Raw genomic sequence first — 25851 nt, 5'->3', positions numbered from 1 at the left:
CCTGCTGCGTACAAAGCCCCGGGGCGCGGGCTCAGCGGTGCTCCTGGAGCTGGGGGATCCGGACCCCTGGGTCGGGAGTCGCTGGGGAAGAATCCAGGTGACCTGCAGTGCCGCGGTCCTCCCAGCCCCGGCTTCCTCGCACGCCGCGCTCTGCTCTCCGGGTTTCCATACTTGTCTCCATTGAGACCCCCTGTGCCCTGCCCAGGGGTGTAAGAGGAGAGAGCCCCCCACTCGAAGGATGAAGGCAGAGCATCATCCCTGCCGACTGACCTTGGGGAAGCTCCTGTACTCCGAACCTGGGCTGCCGTTTCTGTAATTGGGGGGCGGGGGGCGTGATGTAATACCTCTCCTCAGGTACTATTGTGAAAGAGATGTGTGTCCAGGATAATAGCTTAATTCTGAGCACTTTCTATGGAGCAGCTGGCATGAATTTTCATTAAATCATCGCACTGGTGCTATGAGATAGCTACTGTAAATTACATGAAAAATCTTTATTTAGAAGTAGGAAACAGAAGAATTTAGCTGTGCTCTTCTGATTCTGGAGAATGGATGTTTGTTAGGTGTGGTAACATTTAGAGTACAGATATTCTTGCCATACTTAGAGTGGTTATAGGATACAGGGATATATTTATCACACATTTAAAACTAGAGGTAAGATAATAATAGGGGGGCCATGAGGTGTGCATTTCAGCATGTCAGAAAAGACCATATGTCCCCCAGGAAATTGTTGAGCGTTAATTAAAAAGCATAGTTTCTGAGTTAGGATTGAGGACTGCTATGGGAATTTGGAGATAGGAGTGGAGGGGAAGAATCCTAAAACCCTAGAGACAATGTAGAGGAAGGGAGAAGGGTTCAGCCCATCCTCCCAGCAGCATGCTGGACTAAGTCTTCCAGCCTGCCTTTAGAAACCAGGGGCGGGTGCCCCCAGGGAGATCACAGGTTGTCTCTTCTTACTCTGGGGCAGGACAAAAGGGTATTCAGAAGGAATGCAGGCCTCTTAAAGTGTCCTTGTCCCTTCTGTGATGCCTGCACTTCTTATAATGTGTTTCAGGAGATGGGGATGCTCACCAGGGCTAAAGATTAATAAGACGCTTAAAATACCAAGGACTAATTGATGTAATGGAGGAGGGTGTTTGAGTTACATTCACTTGGTTAGAGAAGCAGTGGGCCCCAGGAGATTGTTTTGAGTTTCATTTTGGAATGGAGAAAACTGGAAGACTTTGAACTATGAAAAGTCCAGGGATACACTAGGGGGAATGCTTTGGAAAGAGAAGCTGGCTGCTTCAGCATACCCTCTGCAGAGTACCTGGAAGACTTCAGTTTGCAGTTACCAAGAAGACAGTCTGCCCTGTTCCGATGTCTTACATAAGTGCTGCAGAAAGTCAGGCAAGACTATAGTAAAGGCAAGTGAACAGGTTCTTGGAGAAGTGTGCTTTATTTTGAACTAGGCCTTGAACAGAGGATATTTGGGAACACAATGTGGTGGTGAATACAAAGCATAGTGGAGAGTAATTGTTTTGGAGAGATAGACGATATATGGTTCAAATTCATTTCTCTGCCATTTTTGAGCATCGTAACTTTTTCCTGAGGATAAATAATGTTATTTTTCAAATATCTAGCAGAGAACTCAACAAGCACTTGTACTGTTTTCCATGTCCATTCAACGAACGTCTGCTGAGCATCAGTTGTGTGCTGAGTCATATGCTACATGCTGGGATTCAGAGATGAATCAGAAGTTAGCCCTTAGAAATTCCCCAGTCCAGGAGGGAGACCGACATGAAGAGCAAGTTACAAAAAAATATGAGAGGTACTCCCAGGCATCCACAGTTGGTAGTGGGCTCATGGAAGAGTAGCTAATTCATTTGATAAGAGACTTGGGGCCAGTGTACTGCTAACAAGATGAATATGAGACCTATGACAGATCTTTTGAGTGCTCCATTACCTCCTAGCTTTTATCTCTTGTACTCTATCTTGTCTTTGCCCTGATAGTTCCTCTCAAGAAAAAAAAATCAAGCCGCAGTGTGTGCATAGTTTGTAAGCTGCTTCAAACTCATTTTAAAAGGAAGCTGTTATAAATTAAACAAACACAACAGCCTGGGCATTAGTTGAGGAAGGCTTCAGAAAAATCACATGGGAGCTGATCCTCGTAGGATGGAAATGGGTCCTGGGTGAACCCTGGGGTGAAGATTTCAGCCAGAGGAAGCCTTGTGTGCAAAGAGGCATGAGAACATGGCAGAGTCAAGGGCATGAGGTGAGTTTAATCTGATTAAGTTGAAAAATACTGAGAGGATGGGAGGGGTGGTGAAGTGGGTGCTATAATAAGGGTCAGATCCAGAAAGTCCCTGAACACCAAGTGACAATATGGATTTATCTGTCATTTAGGGAGGGGGAAAGATGTCAGAGGTATACAAACACACCTGTGGCTTGATTACTGTGTTGTAGGAATATCCCTCCTATGGTTGTGTGGAATATGAGCTAGAAGTTTGGGAGATCATTTTAGAGATGAGAGTCTGACCTCAGCCATGGGTGATGAGAATGGGAGAAGAGGGAATAGATACTGAGTGAACATACACTGTGTTGACATCTGGTTGCATATATTGAAGAACACACTGAGGTTTCTGCTTTGGAAGTCCAACTTGATGTGGCTGAACTCATCAGACATCAAGGAGAGGTAGGGGAATAATTAGTTTGTTTTTGACTGTGGAGAATTGAAGATTTATGAGGTTCCCATATTGGGCTGCTAAATAGAGGTGGTTGGGAAATAACTGGCACTGCAATTGATGCTAAGGAGAAAAGATAGGACCTGGGAGAGAGGTTCTCCCTGATAGCTCACTTTCTTTTGAACAAACACTGCCTCTTGTGTATGTGAAAGATACACATGAAATGTAGTCCCAAGCCTCAAACGGGAGATCTTTGATGTGGATAGATCCCAGTGCTGAGTAATTCCCAGAGTGCTGTGGTAAGAAGTAAATACATGGTACCCATGGTCTAGAGAAGACCCAAGAGCCAATGGCTGTAGCTGAAGTGGTGGGTGTGGAGGAGAGTGTCCTCAGTAAGAGAAGCAAGCTGGAGTGGGAACACCTACAGAAGGGCACCTTCTGTATTTTGGGAGTGCTTTCTGTGGAGGATGCTTTAATATGATTTCAGAAGCATTTCAGGGAAGTCACTAGGTGGGGGTGGTTTAGGATGGAGCTGTTGGGGAGGCAAAGGAAGGAGCTAGGACTTTTAAGAACCCTCATCTGGATTTTAGAGAGTGGGAAGACAGGGGAGGGGATGACAGGGCTCTTGCCTTTAAATACAAGGCTGGTTCTGCTCAGAGTTGCACTCAGACACAGATGGTAAAGATGAACTATTCAAACTACATGGCTGCTGGGATGGGTGGGCAAGGGGAAGAGGAGGGAACACATGAGAGGCAAGTTTGGTACTGGGTTGAAGAATGGAAAATCTAAAAGCAAAGAAAGAAGGTGGAGGGGCAGAGAGGACATGGGGAGTGGCCACCTGGGGCAGACAGGTCTGAACATGTGAAGATCACATGAGATCTGGAAGGCTCATGGCTGTCATGAAGCTCTTGAAAAAAAATGGCATTTCTACTTCTTTTTGGACTGTGATGGTATTTATAAGAATAAGCCATAAAATGATATTTTTATGATGAATCCCTTATAAAAGGAAAAATTTTACATAGTAGAACATCTAGCTATATAATTAGTAAAAATTATAAATGGCAAGCAGGTGGGTCTACATATATTCCACAAGTGTTTATCAAGTGTCTACTCTGGGGCTGGGGATATAGCTCAGTTGGTAGAGTGCTTGCCTCACAAACATAAGGCCCTGAGTTCAATTCCCAGCACTACAGGAGAAAAAAGAAAAAAGTTTCTACTCTGTAGCCAGTTCTCTTCAAAGAGCTGTGGAAAACAGATCATATCACCTATCTTAGCCATTTTACCTGGAATTGCTTAACTTATGGAATTAAATCTGTGTATGGGCCTTGAAGCAAATAGCAGGATTGTGTGAGATCATTTCTTTCATTGGCCAGTAGCTCCACTGGCCTCACAAAAATCAGAAAATACCACCCATACATCTTTGGCAGCAAGCTGTAGAAGTCTGATTGCAGAAAATCAGTAGTGTCAGTAGTAGTGCTGAGACTCCAGCACTGGATTGGACTTCAGGGAACACCCCCTTTAGTTTTTAAAATAGTTTAGAGTTTAGTTTAGAGATGAGGAATTGACAGGGAAGAAAGAGGACTTGCCTAATGTCACAAAATGAGTTGGCAGAGTTGAGAGCAATGACCTTAGTTTTCAAATGATATGTTAGCTTTCTGTTGCTATAACAAATACCTGAGACAGTCAATTTATAAAAAGGAAAGGTTTATTTTGGCTCACAGTTTTAGAGGTTTTAGTCCATGATTGGTTGGCCCTGTTGCTTTGGCCCTGTGGCAAGGCAGCACGTTGTGGTGGGGGCATGTGGCAGAGCAAAACCACTCATCTCATGACCAGGAAGTGAAGGAAGAGAGGAAGGGGCAGGGCTCCCACTAGGCCTCTGCTCTTACAGCTTCCACCACCTCTCAGCAGCACCAAGCTGGGGATCAGGCCTTTGGAGGATACTCAGATTCAAACTGTGGTAGGTGGGATAATCAGTAAGTCTTGGGGGAACCTAGCGCAAAGGGGATCTTGATGGGAAGGAGTTCCAAAAGGGGAGAGGGCCCACAAACAAACCATGAAGATTCGATTGGAGTCTTTCCTCTGTTACAAGGCCTTGAGAAGCCCCTATTTTGCTATGAGTCTCAGTTTCCTCATAGAAGTAAGAGGATTAGACTAAGATCCTTTTTTTTTTTTTTTTAAGTTTTATTATGTTAGGCTCTAGATTGTTTCAAAGAAAGGTTTGAGGTATTGAGTCAGGAGGATAGGAAACAGCTTTTATCATTTGAGAACAAACTGATCCCCTACCTGGCAGATACCCTGGGGAATAGGTGCCCCATTTCCTCCAGCTCACCTACCACTTCTCCCTGTGTTGTTAGTCTCTCAAGTTGTGGCCCTGCTTTGTTCTAAGACTAATTCTCTTCTAGAGAATTAAGGAATTAAGATTCCTATTCTTGGACCTCCTCCATCCTGGAGTAGTGTCCACAGGCTCATCTCTATCACCCTACTTACCATACCACAGGATTCAGCCTGTCCCACAGTGCACTGTGTTGTGTTACATCATTATGGGACCATGATCTCCTCATCCACCTTCAGAAATGCCATTCCCGCTGACTCCTGCACAGGTTAATCCTCATGCATTCCATTGCCCTGCTCTTGCCTTATCCTTCACCCTAGTGTACACACACATCCTGGTCATTCTTTCCTTCATAACAGTCCTTGGCATGTACCTCCTCTCCATTACCGTTGTCCCACTCAAGAGTCCAGGCCTGCCTGCCTGCTTTCCTTCCTTCCTTCCTTCCTTCCTTCCTTCCTTCCTTCCTTCCTTCTTTCTTTCAGAGAGAGAGAGAGAGAGTCTTTTTTGTAGATGGACACAACACAACGCCTTTATTTTTATGTGGTGCTGAGAATCAAACCCGGGTCCCGCCCGTGCTAGGCGAGCATTCTATTGCTGAGCCACAATCCCAGCCCCAGGCCCTTTTTTATCCATTTTTTTTTTTTTTTTTCTGAAGTATCTCCTCCTACTCTTCCTGCTCATCTCCTGTTCATTTTTACAGGTCTAGCACAATGTCCTCTTGTTCATGAAGAAGGCAGATTCACCTCTTCCCTCTCCTGCCTTTTCACCCAAGGCGTGTGGTCCTCTGTTAGGTTGTCTGCTTCAGCCTGCCTCTTGCTGGCTGTAGATGTCGATTTATGCACGCCAGTGCTCTTCCTAGGCTGCAGGATTCAGCTGGCTTTTATCTCTCACGTATTTAAGGGCAGCGCTCAGCCTTTGGCAGGCATGCATTCAATATTTGTTGAATTGTGTGTATATGAAATAAAAAGCCCATAAGTATATGGTTGAGAGATATATATATGGCATATAGACCACTGTTCTACTTTTGGAAACAGTCTGATATGTGTGGGAGGTGGGAAAAGAACTACAATTTATTGAAGTTCTAATCTATGCTTGTTTTTCACTTGCATTGAAAGACTGTGGTGCTCAGGGAGTAGGACAGGTTGGGGGGCATAAAATCCGTTTTACAAATGAAGCATTGGAGGATTACTGGCTCATTTAAAGTTACACAGTCAAGTGGGTGCTGAAGGCCAGAACTGAACCCAGATTTTCTGCATCAAGTTTACTTTAGGAGTCCTAGTTCATTAATATCTTGACAACTGCCTAAGCCAAGGGGCCACAGCTCTTCAGTTATAATGCCCATTAACTTTAAAGAACTTCTTTTTCTACCAAAGGAAGTAGAAGCAAAATCTTTGCCAAATTTCTCTAGTCTTTGCTCAGACTTCAAGATTTGGTTTCACCCTTGGCTGACTAAAAAATCATTAGAGAGCATACCTAGTCTTCTCAGGTTGCCATGACAAAATGTCACAGATTGCATGTTTCATTTCTCATAGTTTCAGAGGATGAGAAGTCCACCATAAAGGTGCCAACAAGATAGGTTTTGTTTGAGACCTTTCTCTTGGCTTGGGGGTGGTTGCCTTCTCACTGTGTGCTCAAGTGGCCTCTTTTATGTGCAGAGAGAGAAAGAGAGATCTCTCTTCTTTTTTTGGGGGGGGTTACTAGGGATTGAATCTAGGGATTCTTTACCACTGAACTACATTCCCAGACCTTTTATTTTATTTTATTCTTGGTAAATTGCTTAGGATCTCACTAAATAGCTGAGTTTGCCTTGAACTGGAGACCCTTCTGCTTCAGTGTCCCAAGTTACTGAGATTATGCTACCACACAATTGGTGTTTTTTCTTATAAGTGCTTCTTAACACTTATTAGCATTTACTAATCCCATAGGACTACGGCCCCAAAATTATGACTTAATTTAACCTTAACTACTTCCTACAGTTTCAGACTATAAATACAGTCACACTGGGGCTGTGTTTGAATTTTGGGAGCACACAAAAATTCAGTGCTTACACACCTGGGTTTTTGCCTTAAGGTATAATATTAAATGTACCTATTACAATCTTCTGGTAGTTTACTCAGTGTTAGTGTTTTGGGGATTGTGCTAGTCACTTCCTCCTTATTTTTTTTATGATGTTAGAATTGTACTGTTTTATTTAAACCTGTCTATGGGTCTTTCTTTCTTTGCCAAATCCAAGGGAAACTTTCATTGTATTTGGATTTTGTTATTTTATTGATAATTTTTAACTGAATGCAGCTTTTAGTGTACTCTGTTTTTGTGTGTGATATTTTACACACGATAGGCAGTTTTACACCTGTGTAAAAATGTAAGCATTCATTAAATGTTTATTGATTGTCCACTTTGTGAGGGTCACTGAGCTGCTTGTTGGACCACAACCATGCACAGGAAAAGGTAATGTATTATCTAGCTGAATAGCAGGTGTAAAAGAATTAGAGGGCAGGGAAGACTAGTTTATCTCTAATAAAAACTGATGCAGCAGGAAATGCTTGTTACGTTGTCACTTGTAGCCAATCCTGGACATTGCTGAATAGTTTTAAAGCTAGAATAGGATTTCCAGCCTGGAAGTTAGTATTAATAAACTTTGCTGGTGAGAACTCTTACCTTGGGAAGCACTATTGTACTGAGGATTGTCCTTCGGGTGCTCAAGCAGAATGCTAGAGTTTCCCTGGGATGTGGGCCATTGTCAAGCTCCATGTGATCTCTACAGTTACTTTACAGACATGGTTCTTGCCAAATCAACAGCAGAAATTGTTTTGGAACTCTGGGGTGAGTGAGGTACCCTGTGCAGGGGCTATTGGGGCCTGGGTTTGAGAGATGGAGGGAGGAGATGAAGAAGGCAAGAGGAATAACCAGGTGGGGAAGGGGCAGGGAGGAGAAGAGCCAACAAATGGAGATGGGCAGAGCAGGCACCACTCCCCAAGTTGCCCTACCCAGATCTCTGCCAACTGGCAACTAAATTGCTAATTAATTGACATAATTTGAGCAAGGGAGTAGAGGCTGTCACTAGGTCTGAAATAAGAGAACTAAGTGGAGGAGCATGGGCATTGGGCTCAGACCTGAGGATCCTGGTCTTGCAGCTTACTGTGGCAAGTTACTGAGCCTCAGGTTTCTTCTCTGAGAAATGGAAATAATCATTGGCTAGTAGACATAAACAACCTATTTATAAGATTGCTGAGAATCTATAGGGAACCTTTGGGTTATATTGGCTTGTACTAGAATCCCTTTATAGTCCTATGGAATGCAACCACAGGGCCCAGGGAGGACTGCTGTCCTAAGAAATTAAACGAAGTAAATTGGTAAGTCTGGATTTACTTAGTGATTAAATAACAGTTTAGTTAATAGACTATTAATGGTCCCTAGGTTTTGGTAATTCTTAGTATTTGTTTTTGAGAGCAGTTGCATAATTTCTTCTGGTACTGTAATTTTTTAAGCAAAAAAATTGAGGTGTAACAAATGATGCTCTTGAGCTATTTTTGGGAGAATTGTATGATATAAAGCATGTGGTATAGGGCTGGGGATGTGGCTCAAGCGGTAGCACGCTCTCCTGGCATGCATGCTGCCCAAATTCGATCCTCAGCACCACATACAAACAAAGATGTTGTGTCTGCCGAAAACTAAAAAAAAAAAAAAAAAAAAATTAAAATTAGAAAAAAAGCATGTGGTATAGCATGTAATCCACAGTAAGAGCTCAATAAAAGTTATCTACTATTACATCATTGCCATTATCAGGCACACCCCATTGGCCACACTTAAGGCAAAATCCTTTGTGAAGTTGAGATTCCCCCCAAGTTCACCACTGCCAGATAACAGCTAGTGACTGCACACATTGTGAGGAAAAATTATTAAATTGCTTGATATTAATTCTGCGTAGTTTCAATTCTATCAAGTATCACAGGGGTTTGCCTAAGAATGTGGCTTATTTGCTTGAGAGCTGCAATCCATATAATATTAGACAGTAAAGTGACAGTTTTTACCTCTGCAGATAGCATAGAATTAAAAAAAATGTGTTAACAATAAGAGCAAAGCATACACTTATAATCCCAGTGGTTTGGGAGGCTGAGGCAGGAGGATCACAAGTTCAAAGTCAGCCTCAGTAGCTTAGTGAGGTCAAAAACAACTTAATGAGACTCTGTCTCAAAATAAAAGATAAAAAGTCCTGGGGACGTGATTAAGCACCTCTGATTTCAATCCCTGGTACTAAAGACAAACAAACAAACCAAACACCAAAAGAGTAATTGAAGTAGGGAGACAGATATGCTTTCGTGCTGTTAGTACGAATGTAAGTTGGTACAGAATTTTACAAGGACAAATTGATGGTTATCACAAAATATTTGATATTTTCATCTTCCATGGCAACCCTTCCCTTTCTAGGAATTTTTCTTGAAGAAATCATTGAAATCGGAAAAAGATTTATTTCAAAAGTATATGTAATATATATGTACACATACACACACATATAAAGTACATATAAAATAGCATTTTATATATAATAAAACAAAATAGAGAGTAATCGCTTTTCCCCCTGTGGATCAGAGCTTTCTGAATCCTTAGTAGCAAATTCTTAAAGAGTTGGGGCATCAGAAAATTATCATATTGACATTTCTGTGGTAGAGGAGTTGGGATCGGGAATCAGGTTAGAACTTGCTCTTGGAGCTTTGTGGTTTAAGAACATTCAGTGTACCCTTTGATTTCATAATAAAAACTACAGAAAGTAAGTTGGACATGGACATTTTGAAACAGAGACTTTATAGAAGAGATAGATTGTGTAGGGCATGCATTCATAAATTTCAGTTTGGGAAACATTTCTTTGTAGTGAATGGAAGAATTGACAAAGGTGAAAAATGAATTTAGGATCTTTCAGGAAGAAGGGGCCTGCATTAGGGTCTTGTTGTAGGGAAATTAGAGTAATGTGATCAAACCACATGTTGGGAATTTAAGGGTATAGGGACACATTCGCCCAAAGATAAATGTCCTTTCATTTAGCATTGCTTAGGATCTAGGGCCAACCTGCCTTTGACATGTGTTTAAATCTCTCAATTTCTAATATCCAATGTACCCAGTGTGACTGGGAAGAGGGGTGCCTGGTAGGTGGAGACCCTGATCACATTAAAACTCCATTCGAACCTTAACTTTTGGGATGAGGCAGTTCATCATGAGAAACCTTGATAGATTTTTGTTGCCCTAGTGTCAAAGTCTGCATTCTTGACCCCAGTTTCAAAACTCTGATCTGGCCTGGTCCTCTGCAGCCTCAGTCTGATCCAATTACAGTAACTTCTCAGGTAGAGTGTGTAAACAGCTGGCATATTCTAGTGTGATTTTAAATCAGTGTACCATACATTTAAAAGCCACAGCCTCTCCTCACTCTGACTCTTTATTGTAGAAATTCTCAAACATACTCAAAAATGGAGAAAATAATGAATTTTGGTATACTTGCCACTCTTGTTCCAACCGTCCCACTTTTAGCTAAAAGGACTCCTTCAAGTTGTTTCCTAATTCTTTAGATATGGACTGGCCAGTTTTGAATGGACCACGTCATTATCTCCATGCTTGCCTGTTACTCTGAAAGATTGAGGTCTGGAAACACAGGAAGCTTTGGGAGAAGGTTGGCCCTTTCCAGCAAAGGGACAGACAATGCTCACTCTACTGCTGCCATCAGCATTGTTTAGCCACCTGTTTCTATCCCAGTGGAGAGTTTGAGCTTATAGGAGCCTCCTCTGATTAGAAGATGTGGGACACACACACAGGTCTCAGACTTAGTGGACCTTTACAATGCACCTTGTGTGTGAAAGATGCTGACTCAGCTCTGTAGGGGAATGGCAGGGTGGCCTCAGGGGTTAAAAGATTTGGAGCCATTCAAGGCAAGAACCCAAAAGATAGCTGTAGAATGATGTTAAGAACACCAGATTACAGGGACAAAAAAGGTTCTGGACTTTCCAAGTCACCATCTTTATGATCTTGCGCAATCTCCTGTTTCTTTCTAGCCCTTGGCTCCTTCAGTTTAAGGTGGGACAGTAGATTCAGTCTCTAGGTGTGCAGGACCTTTTCACTTCTTAAATTATAGAAATAGTTTACATAAGATTATATGCTTTTAAAATTGACCCTCAGACTTGAGGGATCACAGATTCTACCCTTATTTTTTTTTCTTTCTTTTTTTTGATACCAGGGATTGAACTTTACTACTGAGCCATATTCACAGTCCTTTTTATGTTTTATGTTGATACAGGATCTTGCTAAGTTGCTTAGGGCCTTGCTAAGTTGCTGAGGCTGGCTTTGAACTTGCAATCCTCCTGTCTCAGCCTCCCAAGTTGCTGGGATTACAGGTGTGCACCACTGCCCAGCTCCACCCCCTTATTTTAAAGATGAATCTCAGGTTGCTCTGGGAGCATGACCTAAGGTCACAGATATAGTGATGGAAATATCAGATCTTTGGAGTAATTTCTTTACGATTCTGAAATCTTCATAGTGTTTACATCTTCCCTTCTGTTTGATTGCACAATGACTTCTCTTATATTCATCTGTGACAAAAACTTGAAAAAGCCATTTAGTACCAAAGCTGTCTTACATTAAGATTTGAGGGGAATAATCAATTCCCTCACATTAAGCAGAAATAAATTAAGAAATCAAAGTGCCACATAGTTGTTCAACTTTACTTTTCTTTTTTTTCTGTTACAAAATATTCATAGTATGACTAAGACAAAGCACCTACTAGAAAATCTTGGAACGTCTAAAATCCAGTTCCTAGTAAATTTCTGAATATTCTCCTGTGAATCTCGTTATTCAACATTAATGGAAAAGAAAGTACTGATCCTCTTCCAACAAGAGAATCAAGTCAGGAATTAAGCTTAAGTGATTTGCCAGCACTTTTATTGCCGGAGTTGGTAATTTTTGCTTCAAACTTCCCTTTACAGGATAGCTAACGGCCCACAGAAACAGAGTGGAAAATGCAAAACAACGAAATTATAAAACCTGCCAAATACTTCTCAGAGTTGGAAAAGAGCATCTTGCTTGCTTTGGTAGAAAAGTACAAATATGTGCTGGAGTGCAAGAAAAGCGATGCCCGAACTATCGCCCTCAAGCAGCGGACCTGGCAAGCGCTTGCCCACGAATACAACTCTCAGCCGAGCGTGTCGCTGCGGGATTTCAAACAGCTCAAGAAGTGCTGGGAGAACATCAAGGCTCGGACCAAAAAAATTATGGCCCACGAAAGGAGAGAGAAAGTGAAGCGAAGCGTCAGTCCACTGCTGAGCACCCACGTCCTGGGGAAGGAGAAGATCGCCAGCATGCTGCCCGAGCAGCTGTACTTTCTGCAGAGCCCGCCCGAGGAGGAGCCGGAGTACCATCCTGATGCCGCAGCCCCAGGTACCGCTTGTAATTGAAAACGGGAGGAATGTGTTGACATGCAAGTCATATAGTGCATAAAACAAAAGTACTTGTTTAAATCCTTCTGCCATCTCTCTTAGAGATTTTATTATCACTTAAACATAAGGAAAAATTAGGGACTACATTAATAGAGCTGTTATTAATGAGAAATATCAGTTGCTTATGTCAACCCATTTCCAGTATATTAAAGAGAATTTGATGAGGGTTTATATTCATTCACTCACTATTTTCTCAAACAGTATGTTTTGAGGACCTGTTATGAACAAACCAGTGTGGTAAGCCTCTCAATTCTGACTTAAAAGACAAAGTACAGAGATTAATATAAAATAGCAAACATCCATTTGGCATTCATCCAAATTAAAATCCCATGTTTCTATCCACTATAATATTGTGATCTAAAGTTCTAATTTGTAGCACTTTAGGGATTTTGAAAAAACATTTTTATTTTAATATGCTTCTGTTGACAAAAGCAAATATGTCATACATAATTCCAGTAAAGGAAAATAATACAATTGAAGATTATATATGAATTGACCTGTTCACTGCAATTTGCAAAAGTCACTATGAAGCAGAGGAATGTTTCTGGGTGTTACTCATAAGGTATTCCAAGGACCCAGCAAGTACTTGCCCCAGAAAATCTGGTTCTTGGCTTGCATGATCAGAAATTCACTTGTCAGTGTCCCCAGAGTAGACTGAGCTCTGAGGGACTGACTTCTGTTAATTAAAAGTTACCAGAAACTATCTGAAACCAAGAATGTTATCTGTGTAGAGTGAAAAAAGTAATTACCAAGTGAACCAAATACATGCTTTTGATTAGCACTTCTTTTTTTTTTTTTCCTCTCCTATAGGCAGATCACACTGGGAAGCTAAACTATGATCAAAAGTTTGCTTGTGAACATTTAGCTGAGGTTAAGTTCAGGGAGCCAGTTAGGTAACCACAGTGGTTAATGTAATGGCCCTCTTGCATCATTTTCCACTGCAGGCGCCTAGTGCCTCGGTTTTGATTCTTGGGTTCCCAAGCCAGGCTGGCTCCTTAGCAGACAGTGTTTTCATAGACTCTGCTAACTCTCTTTTCGCTCCCTGCTGTTTCTTTGGGCCTGCTGAACGACAGGGTTCTTGCTTTGTAGATGCTTCTATCTTCAGCTGATCTCTCTCCCTCTTGCTGGCCTCAAAGCTGTTTAGCCTCTGCAAGGCAGCATAGGAAGTAGTGCTGAGGTGGTGGAGAAAGCGAATCAGCTTAAGTGATTTTCTGGCTTTCCACATTGCTTGTGTCCCCTGGGCTCTGTTGCTGAGGAAGATGCTGGGGTGAACTGCCTTCAGTTTATTTTGCAAATCTGTATTCTAGATTCTGGTGTATTGATTTTATAGGGTCATCCTTAGGGGACAGTCTTATGTCCACATTTTCAGAATCTGGGATAGGATCTAGAAAGTTCATCCACAATTTTTTTTTCCTTTAAAAAAAACCCATTTATTTATTTATGTATCTTTATTTTAGGCGGACACATTATTTTGTTTTTATGTGGTGCTGAGGCTTGAACCCAGTGCCTCATGCACGCTAGGTGAGCGCCCTACCACTGAGCCCCAGCCCCAGCCCCTCCTTTTTTTTTTTGAGAAGAAATGATGTAATTCATTTACTCATAATGCACTCTATAAATTTTCAGCAAGAAGAGAATGAATATAGGTTCTTAATGTCCTTCCTGTCGTGATGTTTGCTGGAGATCACTTGTAAAATAAAATTATTTTAAATTAGATGCTTATACCTATATAACAATGGAGACTTTTCTTTGCTCCTGCTTTTTTCCCACCCAGTACTGGGGATTGAATCCAGGAGGGCTCGATCACTGAGCTACATCTCCAGCCCTTTTTAAATTTTAAGACAGGGTCTCACAAAATTGTGCAGGGTGGACTTCAATTTGTGATCCCTCTGACTCAGCCTCCTGAGTTGCGGGGATTACAGATCTGTACCATGGCACCTGGGTCACTGGTTCCATGGCGCCCAACCAAATCCTGTCTACTTCTGTTTCCACAGTGGAGAACCTTAGTGGTTAGTCCGTTGGGAAGTGTCCCCAAAGTCATCTCTTAGTACTATTAATTAAGGTGTTAGAATTCTTTCTACACATTAAACAGCTGTGAGGTTATTCCACCCATTTGTGTTTCGATTTATTTTCAAGAAAGAAAGAACAAAAAATAAAAGATTAGAATTGTCAATCATCCCTTCTGGGACTTGGAGGAGAAAAGGTTGAAAATCTGCTGTATATGGTTATGGCCCTCCTGGCCTCCTGTGTGTTTCGACACATGGACTATGTGTGTGTGTTTGTTTTACCTGTGTTATCTCTAACACTGCACCGTCCAGTACAGTAGCCACAAGCTGCATGAGGCTCATAAGCACTTGATGAGTTGGTAGACCAAACTCAGATGTGCCATAATAGTACATTTTGAAAACAGTACTGCAATAAGAATGTTGAATATCTCATTAAATTTTAGATTGGTGACATATTTAAATGATAATATTTTAGATATATTGGATTAATATTACAGAAATTAGAATTTAAAATTAATTTAAAATCAATTATGTAATATATTCTATTTCTATTGACAGTTCTATTATAACGTCTTACAGGGTGCCTCTTAACAGAATTAGGGGCTCAGAGATTTGCTGGAATTTATTATAAAAATGTGAGGCAGGATGGAGCCTAGCAGTATTCCACTAGGGGCCTCCCTCCAACTGTGTTTCAATATGAGACAGTATGAACTGTGTCATCTTGATCACTGTCCCCTGGATATTCTTAGCTTTGCCAAGGACTTTCTTAAAATGTACAAATTATACAAAATGTCCAAATTGTACAAAATGTCCAAATGCAGTTTGAACACAGTGACTTTGAATTTAAGAAAAAAATAAAAATAAAAAGTGAGTATTTTTTTCCCTAACATATTAAACAGTTTACACCCTGCACATTTTGTGATCTGTGATAATATGGCCTTGAAACTTATTTTCCATTATCTTTGGGGATCAGATGTGGAGAACAAACTAAGGGAGCCATCAAAATTTGCTAGGAGTGACTGGGAAATAAGATGATAGTCCAATACATTTAAGGAAACTAAGCCTCTGAGGTATCTTGGCATAATTTATATTTAATTACATATGTATTTATTTTCTCTATTATAATTAAATAAAGAGAATATTTTTAAATAAACATCACTGTTTAATCCAATCCCATTTTTTGGGGTGGGAACTCAGGTACAGAGGGCTGAGTTTCATTTGCAGTCGTGGCACAACTACATTATTGGTCTGTGAAAACCCCCTCTTTTGTATTAGTTATGTGTTCATCCCCTTTTCATCCCTATTCCCTACTTTCATTCTCTTCTCCTATACCCAAATTAGTCTAGTCTGCTTGAGTATTATTTCACATGTGTTTTGTGTGCATGTATTTTTAACCTACATAGATGAAAAATTGTAGATATCTCTGCTTTTGCATTTTCCACTTAGGATAATGTTTTTAAGATCTATTCTCATTGTATATGAATTGAATCATTTCTTTTAGTTATGGCATTATCTCTCATAATATGCATCCATCCTATCTCATTTATCCATTTCTCCATAATCTGGTTTCCTTTGTTCTGTTGAGAATTGCAGATTGGCCCGTACACAGTTTCCTCATAGCCTTTCACTGCTGTGTAGGCTTTTCCAGCTAATGCTAAATTTACTCAAAGCCCAAGTGAAAGAACACCCTCTTGGCTGTGTTCTCAGTCCCAGAAAAGCTTTCCTAACCTTTTTGCATAAAATTGAGTTGTTTTCTACTTTGGTTGGTTTGGTTTTACTTGGGAAAGAGATTATTATGTGGTGTGTGTTTGTAGCAGGTTGCTATTCCCAGGCTAGCCTTTTTCCAATTAGGGGAATATTCTTCCTATCTGAACACTAGCTTTTATTAATTGGAGCTAACATGTTTGAAAGTTGGGTTTCCTACTTTAATTCCTATCTATGCTAGCCTTCTCAAGAGGCCTGTCTTTCTTGAAAATATGTTTGTTAGTGCTCATTTTAAAGAATAGTCTTAAAGTAGTTATTTGTTTGCTTCCAGATATGAATATACTGTTTGAATGTTCAGAGAGAACTTTTGGAGATCAAAATTTGGAATACATACTGATATTCTTAGTAATAGATGGCTTTGTAGTGGATACAAATTTGGGGCTGTATTTTACAGTATGTAAGTGATCAACTGAGCAAGCAGAGTCGTGGGAGGCTGAGTTGAAGAGGTTGAGCTTAGATTTTGGAGTCATGTAGATTTGTATTAGGATCCTGGCTCTTTCAATTAGCCAAATGACCTTGGAAATTGTATTTGATTTTCTATAATAATACCTCCCTCCTAGTGTTGTTATAAGGATTAGATAAGGAAATGTTGTAAAATACTACTCCATACCTGTTTCACCATTCAGAAAATGGTAGTTGTCTTCCCCCTCCTCTTCCTTCTCCCCTTCCTCCTCATGTCCCCAAAGCCTAGAATTGCTGAGATGAAAGTGAGCATTTAGAAATTGGTAGCAACAGCAGCATTGTGAGAGGATGAACTTTAAGGACTCAAAGGAATATCTAGAACTATCCTCTGGAATGAAATTTAAAAGCCACAAGGGTAGAGATATCAGAAAATGTCTAATGTGTCCAGTCTTCAAAAAAATATTTTCAGATTGAAGACTAGAAGGGAAATGGGTGAGGTAAGACTTTGTGGTTAATGCTTGTACCCCAGGTCCTCTGTCCTCCCTGTCAGCCCTCTCCCATTCCTTTGTCCTGTGCTTCAGTCACCCGCTCTGGAGTACTGTTCTTTCTCCATAGATGTGTTGCGGGGAGGGACATGATCTGCTGAAGCCAGTTCATCCCTCATGCATTTCTTGCATGCCCAGCACTGTCCCAGACTCTGTCTGGGTTCTCCCTGAGTAATAGGCTCAGAGTATTCAGAAACCTGAAGGGTAGGTAGCTAAACCACCTCTGGGTCAGAGGAGGGCCCAGAAGGCAGTGGGAACATAAAAGGAAGGGGATTGAATTGAGGCCAGAGCTGTTGGAGTTGGAAAAGAGTCCTAGGGAGACCTTTCATTATCTCTGGCACAGAAGTTCTCTCTCTCATTTTTAAAACTAATCTTCCAAAAGTAAGATTTTTACCTGTTCTTTAATCTTAATTAGGAACTAGTTATAGTTGTTACCTTACCCCTTGGAGTGAAATAATCTAAACAGTATCCATTTTACTTTTATTAACAGAGTATCACGAATTAAGTTTCCCCCAGTAGCAATTAACATTCCCAGCATCCTGTCTTCCAGAATAATGGAGTGGACGTAATAATGTAATCAACTCTTAATAAATTGGTATTACTTTTCTCTAAGGAGAAGATTCTCATTATTGGAAATGTAAAGCTTCTCAAGAAAGCCTTGGAGTCACAGCTAGACAACTCCATGGGTTAGTGGAATTAGTGGTTTCCCCTATTGAAATTCTCTAATTGACAATAATGTCATTATCCTATAAAAATATCAGTGTAAACATGGCACCTACCAAAAGTGGCATCCTTTGCATCCATGTGCTCTTTTCCTTTTGTATTCAAGGGTTCATCACAATAAACATTACTAGGCATCTACTGTGTACTGGAAAGTAATTTGTGCCCAATGATAAAAGAGATGACTAAAGCCTGGTGCATGTTGAGTGCTGTAGGAGGAGTACCTATAAAGAAAGGAAAGATCTGAGGTTTCACAGAGCAAGCAGCATTGGTCCTGAATGAGTAGGAATTAGCAGGAGTTGAAAAAGGAATGGGGCGGGGTGGGGGCAGTGAGCCCAACTTCAAGCTGAGGGAATAGTGAGACAGAATTATGAAAAGCAGCATGACTTTTTCAAGAATGTGAGTTTTTTGTAGGGTTAAAGGGTGCACAAAGTATTTTGAAGAGTAAAGTAAGAACAATAAAAGGAGGTTGGAACCAGATTTTGATATTACTAAGGGTGGATGGAGAAGAAAATCAGAGATGGGAACCTTAGGGGAATATAAAATGGTAACAGGTGGGTGGAGAGGAGTCTCAGTACATCCAGGAGACTTGAGAGCAGCAATTGGAGAGGAAGGAGACTAGAAAGATGCCAAGGAGAGAGTGGTGCTCCAGAAGCCAATGGAAGAAAGAAATTTCAAGGATTGTCGAGTACCAAGGAAGAGGCTAAGTAAGGGGGACATTGACAAGTGTCCTTGGGATCTGAATATTGGCCCCATATAGCAGTGCAGTGGTAACAGTCAGGTGCAGGAGATGGAAGAGAAATGGTGTGGGAGGGAGCTAAGCCAGGGACTATAGACTCTTCTTTCTAGGAAGAGCATTCGTAAGATGTCCATGAGGGCTAATGCCTGTGAACAGGAAGTAGCAACCAGCAACCATGCTTCTGAGGAGATGTAGCAGAAGTGTTGTAGCTGAATGAGAAACTGGCAAAAGGTGATTAGTCTGATAGAGAACTTCATCTGAAGACCCTTGTGGTTGGCCCTGTACTGTGGTCTCCTCCTCAGAGTTGTGCACATTTCAGTTTAGGATTTGTATCATCATCACAGGCTCTCTGATTCTTGATAAGTACATTCTTGACCACTGTGCCCACAGTTTGCAGTTCTAGAAATAACATAACAAAACCCTTTATCATTATTAAGGGGAAATTGCTTTTGATTCCTGGGGTTTTTAAAAAGTCAGGTGTGGCCAGGTTCCTATAGACATGAAAGCCAAAGTAGGCACTATTTTAGACCCATCCTGTAATGAGGCATCCTATCATTTGAGCTAGGATTGACTTTTTTCTCTGCCTGTAAAATCTTTGAACATGTTTTCTGCTACTGTTTTTCAGAATCATTTGCTGTTTCAAATAGAGAACTGTGCGATGATGAGAAAGAGTTCATACATTTTCCAGTATGTGAGGGGACCTCTCAACCTGAACCCTCGTGTTCAGCTGTCAGAATAACAGCCAATAAAAACTACAGGAGCAAAACCTCTCAGGAAGGTGCTTTAAAAAAGATGCATGAGGAAGAACACCATCAACAAATGTCCATCTTACAACTGCAGCTGATACAAATGAATGAGGTGCATGTGGCCAAAATCCAGCAGATAGAGCGAGAGTGTGAGATGGCAGAGGAGGAACACAGGATAAAAATGGAAGTTCTCAATAAAAAGAAGATGTATTGGGAAAGAAAACTACAAACTTTTACCAAGGAATGGCCTGTTTCTTCATTTAACCGGCCCTTTCCCAATTCACCCTAAGACTTTGGGGGTGGCTCCCTTGTAATTAATCTGTGTTGGCAAAGGAAATCTGGAACATGAACTTGCGGTCAGTAACCTGTAACAGAGCTACAACTAGGAAAATTAGAGTGGTAGTAGTCACTTATTTAAGAATACATTCAGGTAAACAGCTGCACCCTATGTACCCCTTAAGTGGCAACGAAGCTGTTATAGTTTCTGAAAATTATCTCTGAGTGCTATAATTCTGAATGTATTGTCTCTTAATTAGAATTCATATAAGAACCATGTGTGAGTGTTGTATTTTTTTTTTAAATCAAATGCAAGTGTGACTATAAAGGAGTGTGGCTGATTTTTTTCTTTTTTTAGGCAGACAGCAGAATTTTTCTATCAAATGAATGCTCTCCCCATTGAAAGTGGCTGTCCAGGGTGCCCACCTGTTTCTCCAGTGGCTGTGTTATTACTCAGAACTTGCTAGAGGTCTTTAAGGAATTTCTGCAAAAGCTGCAACACCTCTTTCATTTTTTTCCAGTGTCATCCTCTGACTGTGGATTTTCTGTTTCCAAAAAGCCCAGCATTTGAAAGGATAGTTTCTAATGTGGCTCATAAACTGCCTTTTAAGGCTCTTCCCAAAAGAGGGATTCCAAATACTGTCTCCAATAGTAGAGAGTTTTGTTGGGAACTAAGGATGTAACAACTTTGAGGGAGAAATGTTTATTTAGGTTTCTACACTGTTATGTTTGTTTTATTAAAAAAAGACTTGGAATTTTATAGTCACACTGTGTATGTTTTTTAAAGGTGCTACCTTCTCAACTGAGCCCCTGTTTTTTGTCCTGTCTGTCTCCTTCCTCCCAATTTTGTGCTACTGAGTTCCTGGTCACCTTGCTTACAGTCTCCCAAGAAAAAGCTCTTCCCTCCCCATGCTCATGGTGCTAGAGAATAGTAATGCTGTGGAGTTGCCATTACATGGTTAACCTTGCCTTTCTAAGATTCCATTATCTACATATGTAGAAGTATGGATTGATAAATGGATATTTTGATTGAGTTGTGTGCAGCTGCTCCTGTAACCTAGTAGTAAAAACAGTCCTAAGAGGAGTAGTGGGAGCAGTCCTAAAGGCACAAAGTGACACTTCAGTGCAGAGCAGATCAGTTATCTCTGATAATGAAATTTCAAGGCCTTGTGGTGGGGAAGGAGGAGTAGATGCAGCAGGGGCTTTATAAGGTAGGGTAGGGCTAGGAGTCGGGGGTCTGAGTTCCAAGCATGGCTCTGCCTTAAGCTGCTACTTGACCTTAAGTTCTTGGTGTGGCGTTTCCTGTCCACAGAACAAGGGAGCTGGCTAGACAGTGTTTGGAGTCTGCTTCAACTCCTTGGCCATGATTTGGTTTGTGTAATTTGGATGAGTATCAGCCTACATCATGATTGCCTGGAAAGCTTGGGTCAGTGGGGAACAATCATCTGCAATGGCTAAGTTCCTGTCCTTGATAATTTTTTAAAATTTGAGTCCTGGGGACTATAAGTTCTGTAAGGTACATCTGGACTGTGATTTGTGCTCTGGATGGAAGGTAAATGGGTATCAATTTACTTTATACAATGCATCATATTTTAAATATCTTAGAAGAATTGGTTAATTATTTTAGATCCTATAATGAAAGACTAGAAGATTAAAAGAGGAAGGATACTTTTATAAGGATTTCTGTCCTTAATTAATCAAATGGACCCTTTAGAGAATGAAGCATCCTAAAGTCTCAAGCTTAAGTGGTCTATGAAAGACCTTCTCCACATCCTCCTCCCATTCCATGCCTTCAGGATTAGGATAGGGAACAGCAGGTCCTAAACACAGATAGGAACTGAGAAAAGATTGCCTTTGTTTCACCTATTAATTCATCTTGTTAGTATGCACATTCTGGAGTGAGGACTGAGATTCTGCATTTCTAACAGGCTCCCAGGTTATACCAGTTCTGCTTGACTGGTTAACACACTTCTGAGTAGCAAGGGTGTAGATGACCCTATGAAGTTTTAATTTATCAACCTTAAAAAAAAAAGGAGGTGGGGGGCAGTACAGTGGTGGGCTGGTTATTGTGCTTGCTGTAAGAATTTATGACTTAGGCACACAAACAACAATGTAGAACAACACACAAAATGTTGGCATACAGTAGTATATTTTAATTGAACTATAAAAGCACTGAGCTAATTTCTAACTGAACAAATAAAGGATAATTAAGCCAGCAGCCTAAAGCACCTTCCTCTACTGTTAATGGTATTTATGACTTTATAACAGTAGTTTGCAATGTTGACTATGCATTAGAAGCAGTATTTTATAAATAATTAATCCCACTGGGTCCCACTTCCAGAGGATTCTGATTCAGTTCACCTGGGTTGGGGCCTGGTACTCTGTAGTTTTGGGGAGCCTTATAGGTGTTTATGGTGCATAATTGGGATTGAGAACCACTTGCGTAGAGTTCACAAATGTGTCTCATTTGATTCTTAATCCTGTGAAATCCTGCAAAAGAAAATGATGCCCTGAGAACGACCTGGCACCAAGCCTACAGCTAGTAAGTGCAAAGCAGAACCTCAGCCCCAGGTCTTTTAAATCCCACCTGCCTGCCCTCAGCCCTTCCCTTGAAGCTATATCATGGATTTGTTTTATCCTGAGTCAGATCACATTAGGATACTTCTTATAGCATTCATTTATGAACAAGTACACAACATCCCAACTTATTTCATTTTTGAGCTCTTCATTACCTGATATGGAAATGCAATAACCATTTCTTTGCAGGTATTGTAGGGAATAGACAGATAAATGTTAAGACACAGTTCACTATCCCCTACTAGGACAAATCATGGGCACAGCCCAGTTAGGAGGTAAGGCTTATAGAGAGCTCTCACGTAGTTGGTCAGTGTATGTCTTCAAGCACACTTGTAGGTGAGAGCAGGGAACTAAGAAGCTTGAAGGAAGACCTCGTGAAGGAGGTGGCATTTGCAATAAGTCTTTAGGGTTGCCATTTTGGCAGGTGGAAAAGCATAGGAATTTCACTAGATGCAAGGTCCAGTTGAAGATTCAAGATGAGACACATAAATAGGAGGCAATGAAGGCATAGGAATTTCCAAGTTGGGCAGTACCGTGATCAGAACTGAACTCCAGGAGGAAGATTAGAAGATGAAACTGAGTGAGAGAAGACTGGAGTCGGGGATATCAGGTAGGAGGGTTTGATCCTGGTTAGGATGAGATGAGAGGAGGACCCAGAGAAGGGTGTAATAAAACCTAGAGAGACCAATGTGAAGGATGTTGCTGAAGTGGAATCAGTAAGGCTTGGTGGTTGTAATTGCTTTTGGGGGGTAATGAGGGGCAAGGTGTTAAAGCTAGATGCCTGAAAAAATGATGCTGTGATTGAAATACAGGGAGGAATGGTATTTGGGCTCTGACCTAGGAAAGGCCTAGACAAACTAATGCTACTGCCAGCCTCTCAGCCAGGACCTCCACTCATCTTTTCTTGGGCTATCAAATCTTTGCTCTGATGTTTGTCTCTCCACCTGCGTGTGTTGTGTTGTCACTTTCCACCTGTTCATCTGACACTATCCCCTCCCTGCTGGGTCCTGGGTCACCCCTCTCATTTAACACTGCCTCTGCCATCAATACTTCCATTGCAGCCTGTGGTGTGCCATTCACCATCTCTTAGACTGGCTCCATGCTAGAACAATCAGAAAAGGTACCAAGGAGCATTGGCTGGGAGGAGTTGGTATTCCTGTGTATGCTTCTCACAGCCTCTTTACAAAAATCAAACATGGAATCCTACACTATGATGCATCAAAGATTTAGGAAATATCTTAGGATTTTGCATGGAGAATCTTAAGATGTGTTTTCATTTTGTTTCAGAAGAGACTAGCAGAGCAGAGGAAGAGAGGTGGCATGGTGGGAGAGTGCATTTGAGTTGTCAACAGTTTCTGCAGTGTCAGGTCAATTATATCAGCACTTGGTCTGGACCAGAGGAAAGGAATGATTTTGCCTCCTGGGAATGTCAGAACGACCTGATAATTATATTTGGCAAAGCCACGAGGAATGGCTCTGTAATGTCATTGCTAAGAATGACCCTTTTAATAGCATTTCTGGATGCCTGAGCTTTTCAGACGAATGACACTTCATTTCTACTGTGGCTTTCCTTTCTGTTGGACCGGTTCCCAGTTGGTCCTATTGTTCTTTTCCCTTGCTTTGACATCAGTCTGGGTTTTCTCTTCTGTCTTACTTCCCCACCCTGTTTCTTTAGCCCCTTCTGTATTTAGAGCATCTTCCCCTCTCCCATTTGGAGGTGGAAGCATGTGAGAATGTGTGGGGAATGCTTGCCAAAGGACAGCATGGTTAGCATCCAGTATCAACAAGGTAACTTTGAGCCTTAGCTAGCCAAATCATGGATGACTCATTTCCATGCTCCACCTGATACTTTTGTGTTAGTGGGACTCAGAACGTGGGAAAGGTCATCAGTGACCTGTGACTGCAACAGATTCTTTTTCCAGTTGTGCCATATATTATGCCCTTCAGTACAATCTACTAATCTCTGTCTCAGTTTCTCCATCTGTGAAAGTGTTGTAATACTTATCTACCTCCCTTGAATGTTGTGAAGATTAGTATATGTTGGTAAAGAACTTTTAAAATAAAAAATGATGTCAAGCATTTTAACATTATTGTTGTCATTGGGATAGGGTTGCCCTCCTGTAGAGAGGCTGCCCTGCAGGGGAAGTACTCCAGATGTTCCATGGTTTAGGAATGGCCAGTGTGTAAAACTTCCATAACAAATACGAGAGTGCAGTGATTTTCTTTATGAAAGATTTTCAACATTCCTTAATGTTGACATTTCTTTAAATAGTACATTGGTGCAATTTATAAATAGTAAATAGTACATTGATTCAATTTATAGAAGTGTGATTTATGCAAAATTTTAAAAGAACACATCTCCTGAACCTCTATTATTCAATATAATTGTTGGGCTTACAAGCTGATTATTAACCTAATGGTGCACTTTATCATCATTAGGTGGAAAACTTTTGTATCTTCATTATCCAGATGCCCCGAATGTGCGTGAAGTTTCCCTCACTGTTGGCACTGATTGAGGTGGACAAAAGGGTGATCCTGCTACTTGTGAAAGGGAGGATCCAAGACTCTAGTCTTGTAGAATGTCCTTATATCACTGCTGGTATAGGGAGAAAGGACTAATCATGTATATTCTCTAGAGGGCTGAGAAAGTAAGGAGGTCTCTAACTGGTATCATGGTCCTACTTTGTAAATTCCTGGTGACTACTAAGAGATTTTATTAAGTTCTGTTCTTAGTTTTCTCTTCTGTGTGTTTGCTGGGGTAAAAATTCTAAATCCTGTTACTTAACAGTTTGGTTCTTTTAAATTAAAAGAATACTTGTTGTAGTGAAAATACTGTGAGTAGCAGTAGAAGGTTACAGTTCCTTTTCTGTTTAATCATCTGGTTCAGCTTGCAGCAGCTTAGGTCAGAGCAGGTGCTCTGCTGGTAAGGTACACATGGATCTAGACTCTTTTTTGTGTGTGTGCTGGGATGGAACCCAGGGCTTTATATATGTTTGGTACACACTCTACTACTGAGCTACTTTCCCATTCTCCTATCCACAGTCTACAAAAATTTCTTGGAATGGGCTAGTATTACACTTTCTGTAGGATTGGAGGCACTCAGCCATTGGAACATTTGGTGGCTGGTGCAGATCTGTAGTCACTCTGAATCCCAGGCCAAAGGAGCCATAGCTCTCCTGAGGAAGCTCTTCTTAGGGAAGAAGAAAAAGAGAGAAAATCCAATTGTAGGACATTTCAAGTTTGTTTATCTGCTAAACCTCTCCTTGACCAAAACAATTCACACGGCTGAATCTGATGTCCAGGGAGGGGAAGCAGACTCCTCCTACAAGGGAGAGAAGAGAAAGTGAATATTTTTTTTTTTTGCCCTCCCAATTTTTTTTTTTTTAATTTTTTATTGTGGGTTGTTCAAAACATTACAAATTTCTTGACATATCATATTCGACACTTTGATTCAAGTGGGTTATGAACTCCCACCTTCACCCCATACACAGATTGCAGAATCACATCAGTTACACATCCATTGATTTACAAATTGCCATCCTAGTGTCTGTTGTGCTCCTCTGCCTTTCCCATCCTCCACCCTCCCCCCTCCCCACCTCTCCCCTCCCCTCC

General features: G+C 41.1%; 1 protein-coding gene across 4 annotated transcripts in view; it reads left to right on the top strand.

Annotated features, from left to right (window-relative positions):
* Positions 1-21: 21 nt before the first annotated feature.
* Positions 22-25851, top strand: part of LOC107147750 (myb/SANT-like DNA-binding domain-containing protein 3) — a 137840-nt gene continuing 112010 nt past the window's right edge. Inside the window, exons 1-3 of one of the 4 annotated variants that reach the window (XM_015492261.2) lie at positions 22-2251; positions 11958-12408; positions 19266-20420. In XM_015492261.2, coding sequence (XP_015347747.1) covers positions 11991-12408; positions 19266-19675 — 828 coding nt within the window. In that variant the 5' untranslated portion in view covers positions 22-2251; positions 11958-11990 and the 3' untranslated portion in view covers positions 19676-20420. Of the gene's footprint in view, positions 2252-2396; positions 2672-11957; positions 12409-19265; positions 20421-25851 lie in introns of those variants that run through there. The other 3 variants (XM_048783299.1, XM_015492262.2, XM_048783300.1) reach the window with 3 other exon arrangements.

This window comes from Marmota marmota, unplaced genomic scaffold, assembly GCF_001458135.2.
Source record: "Marmota marmota marmota unplaced genomic scaffold, marMar, whole genome shotgun sequence".
NCBI classification, from domain to species: domain Eukaryota; kingdom Metazoa; phylum Chordata; class Mammalia; order Rodentia; family Sciuridae; genus Marmota; species Marmota marmota.
Note: the sequence above shows the minus strand (reverse complement) of the source record. Positions and strands in the feature narration are given on the sequence as shown.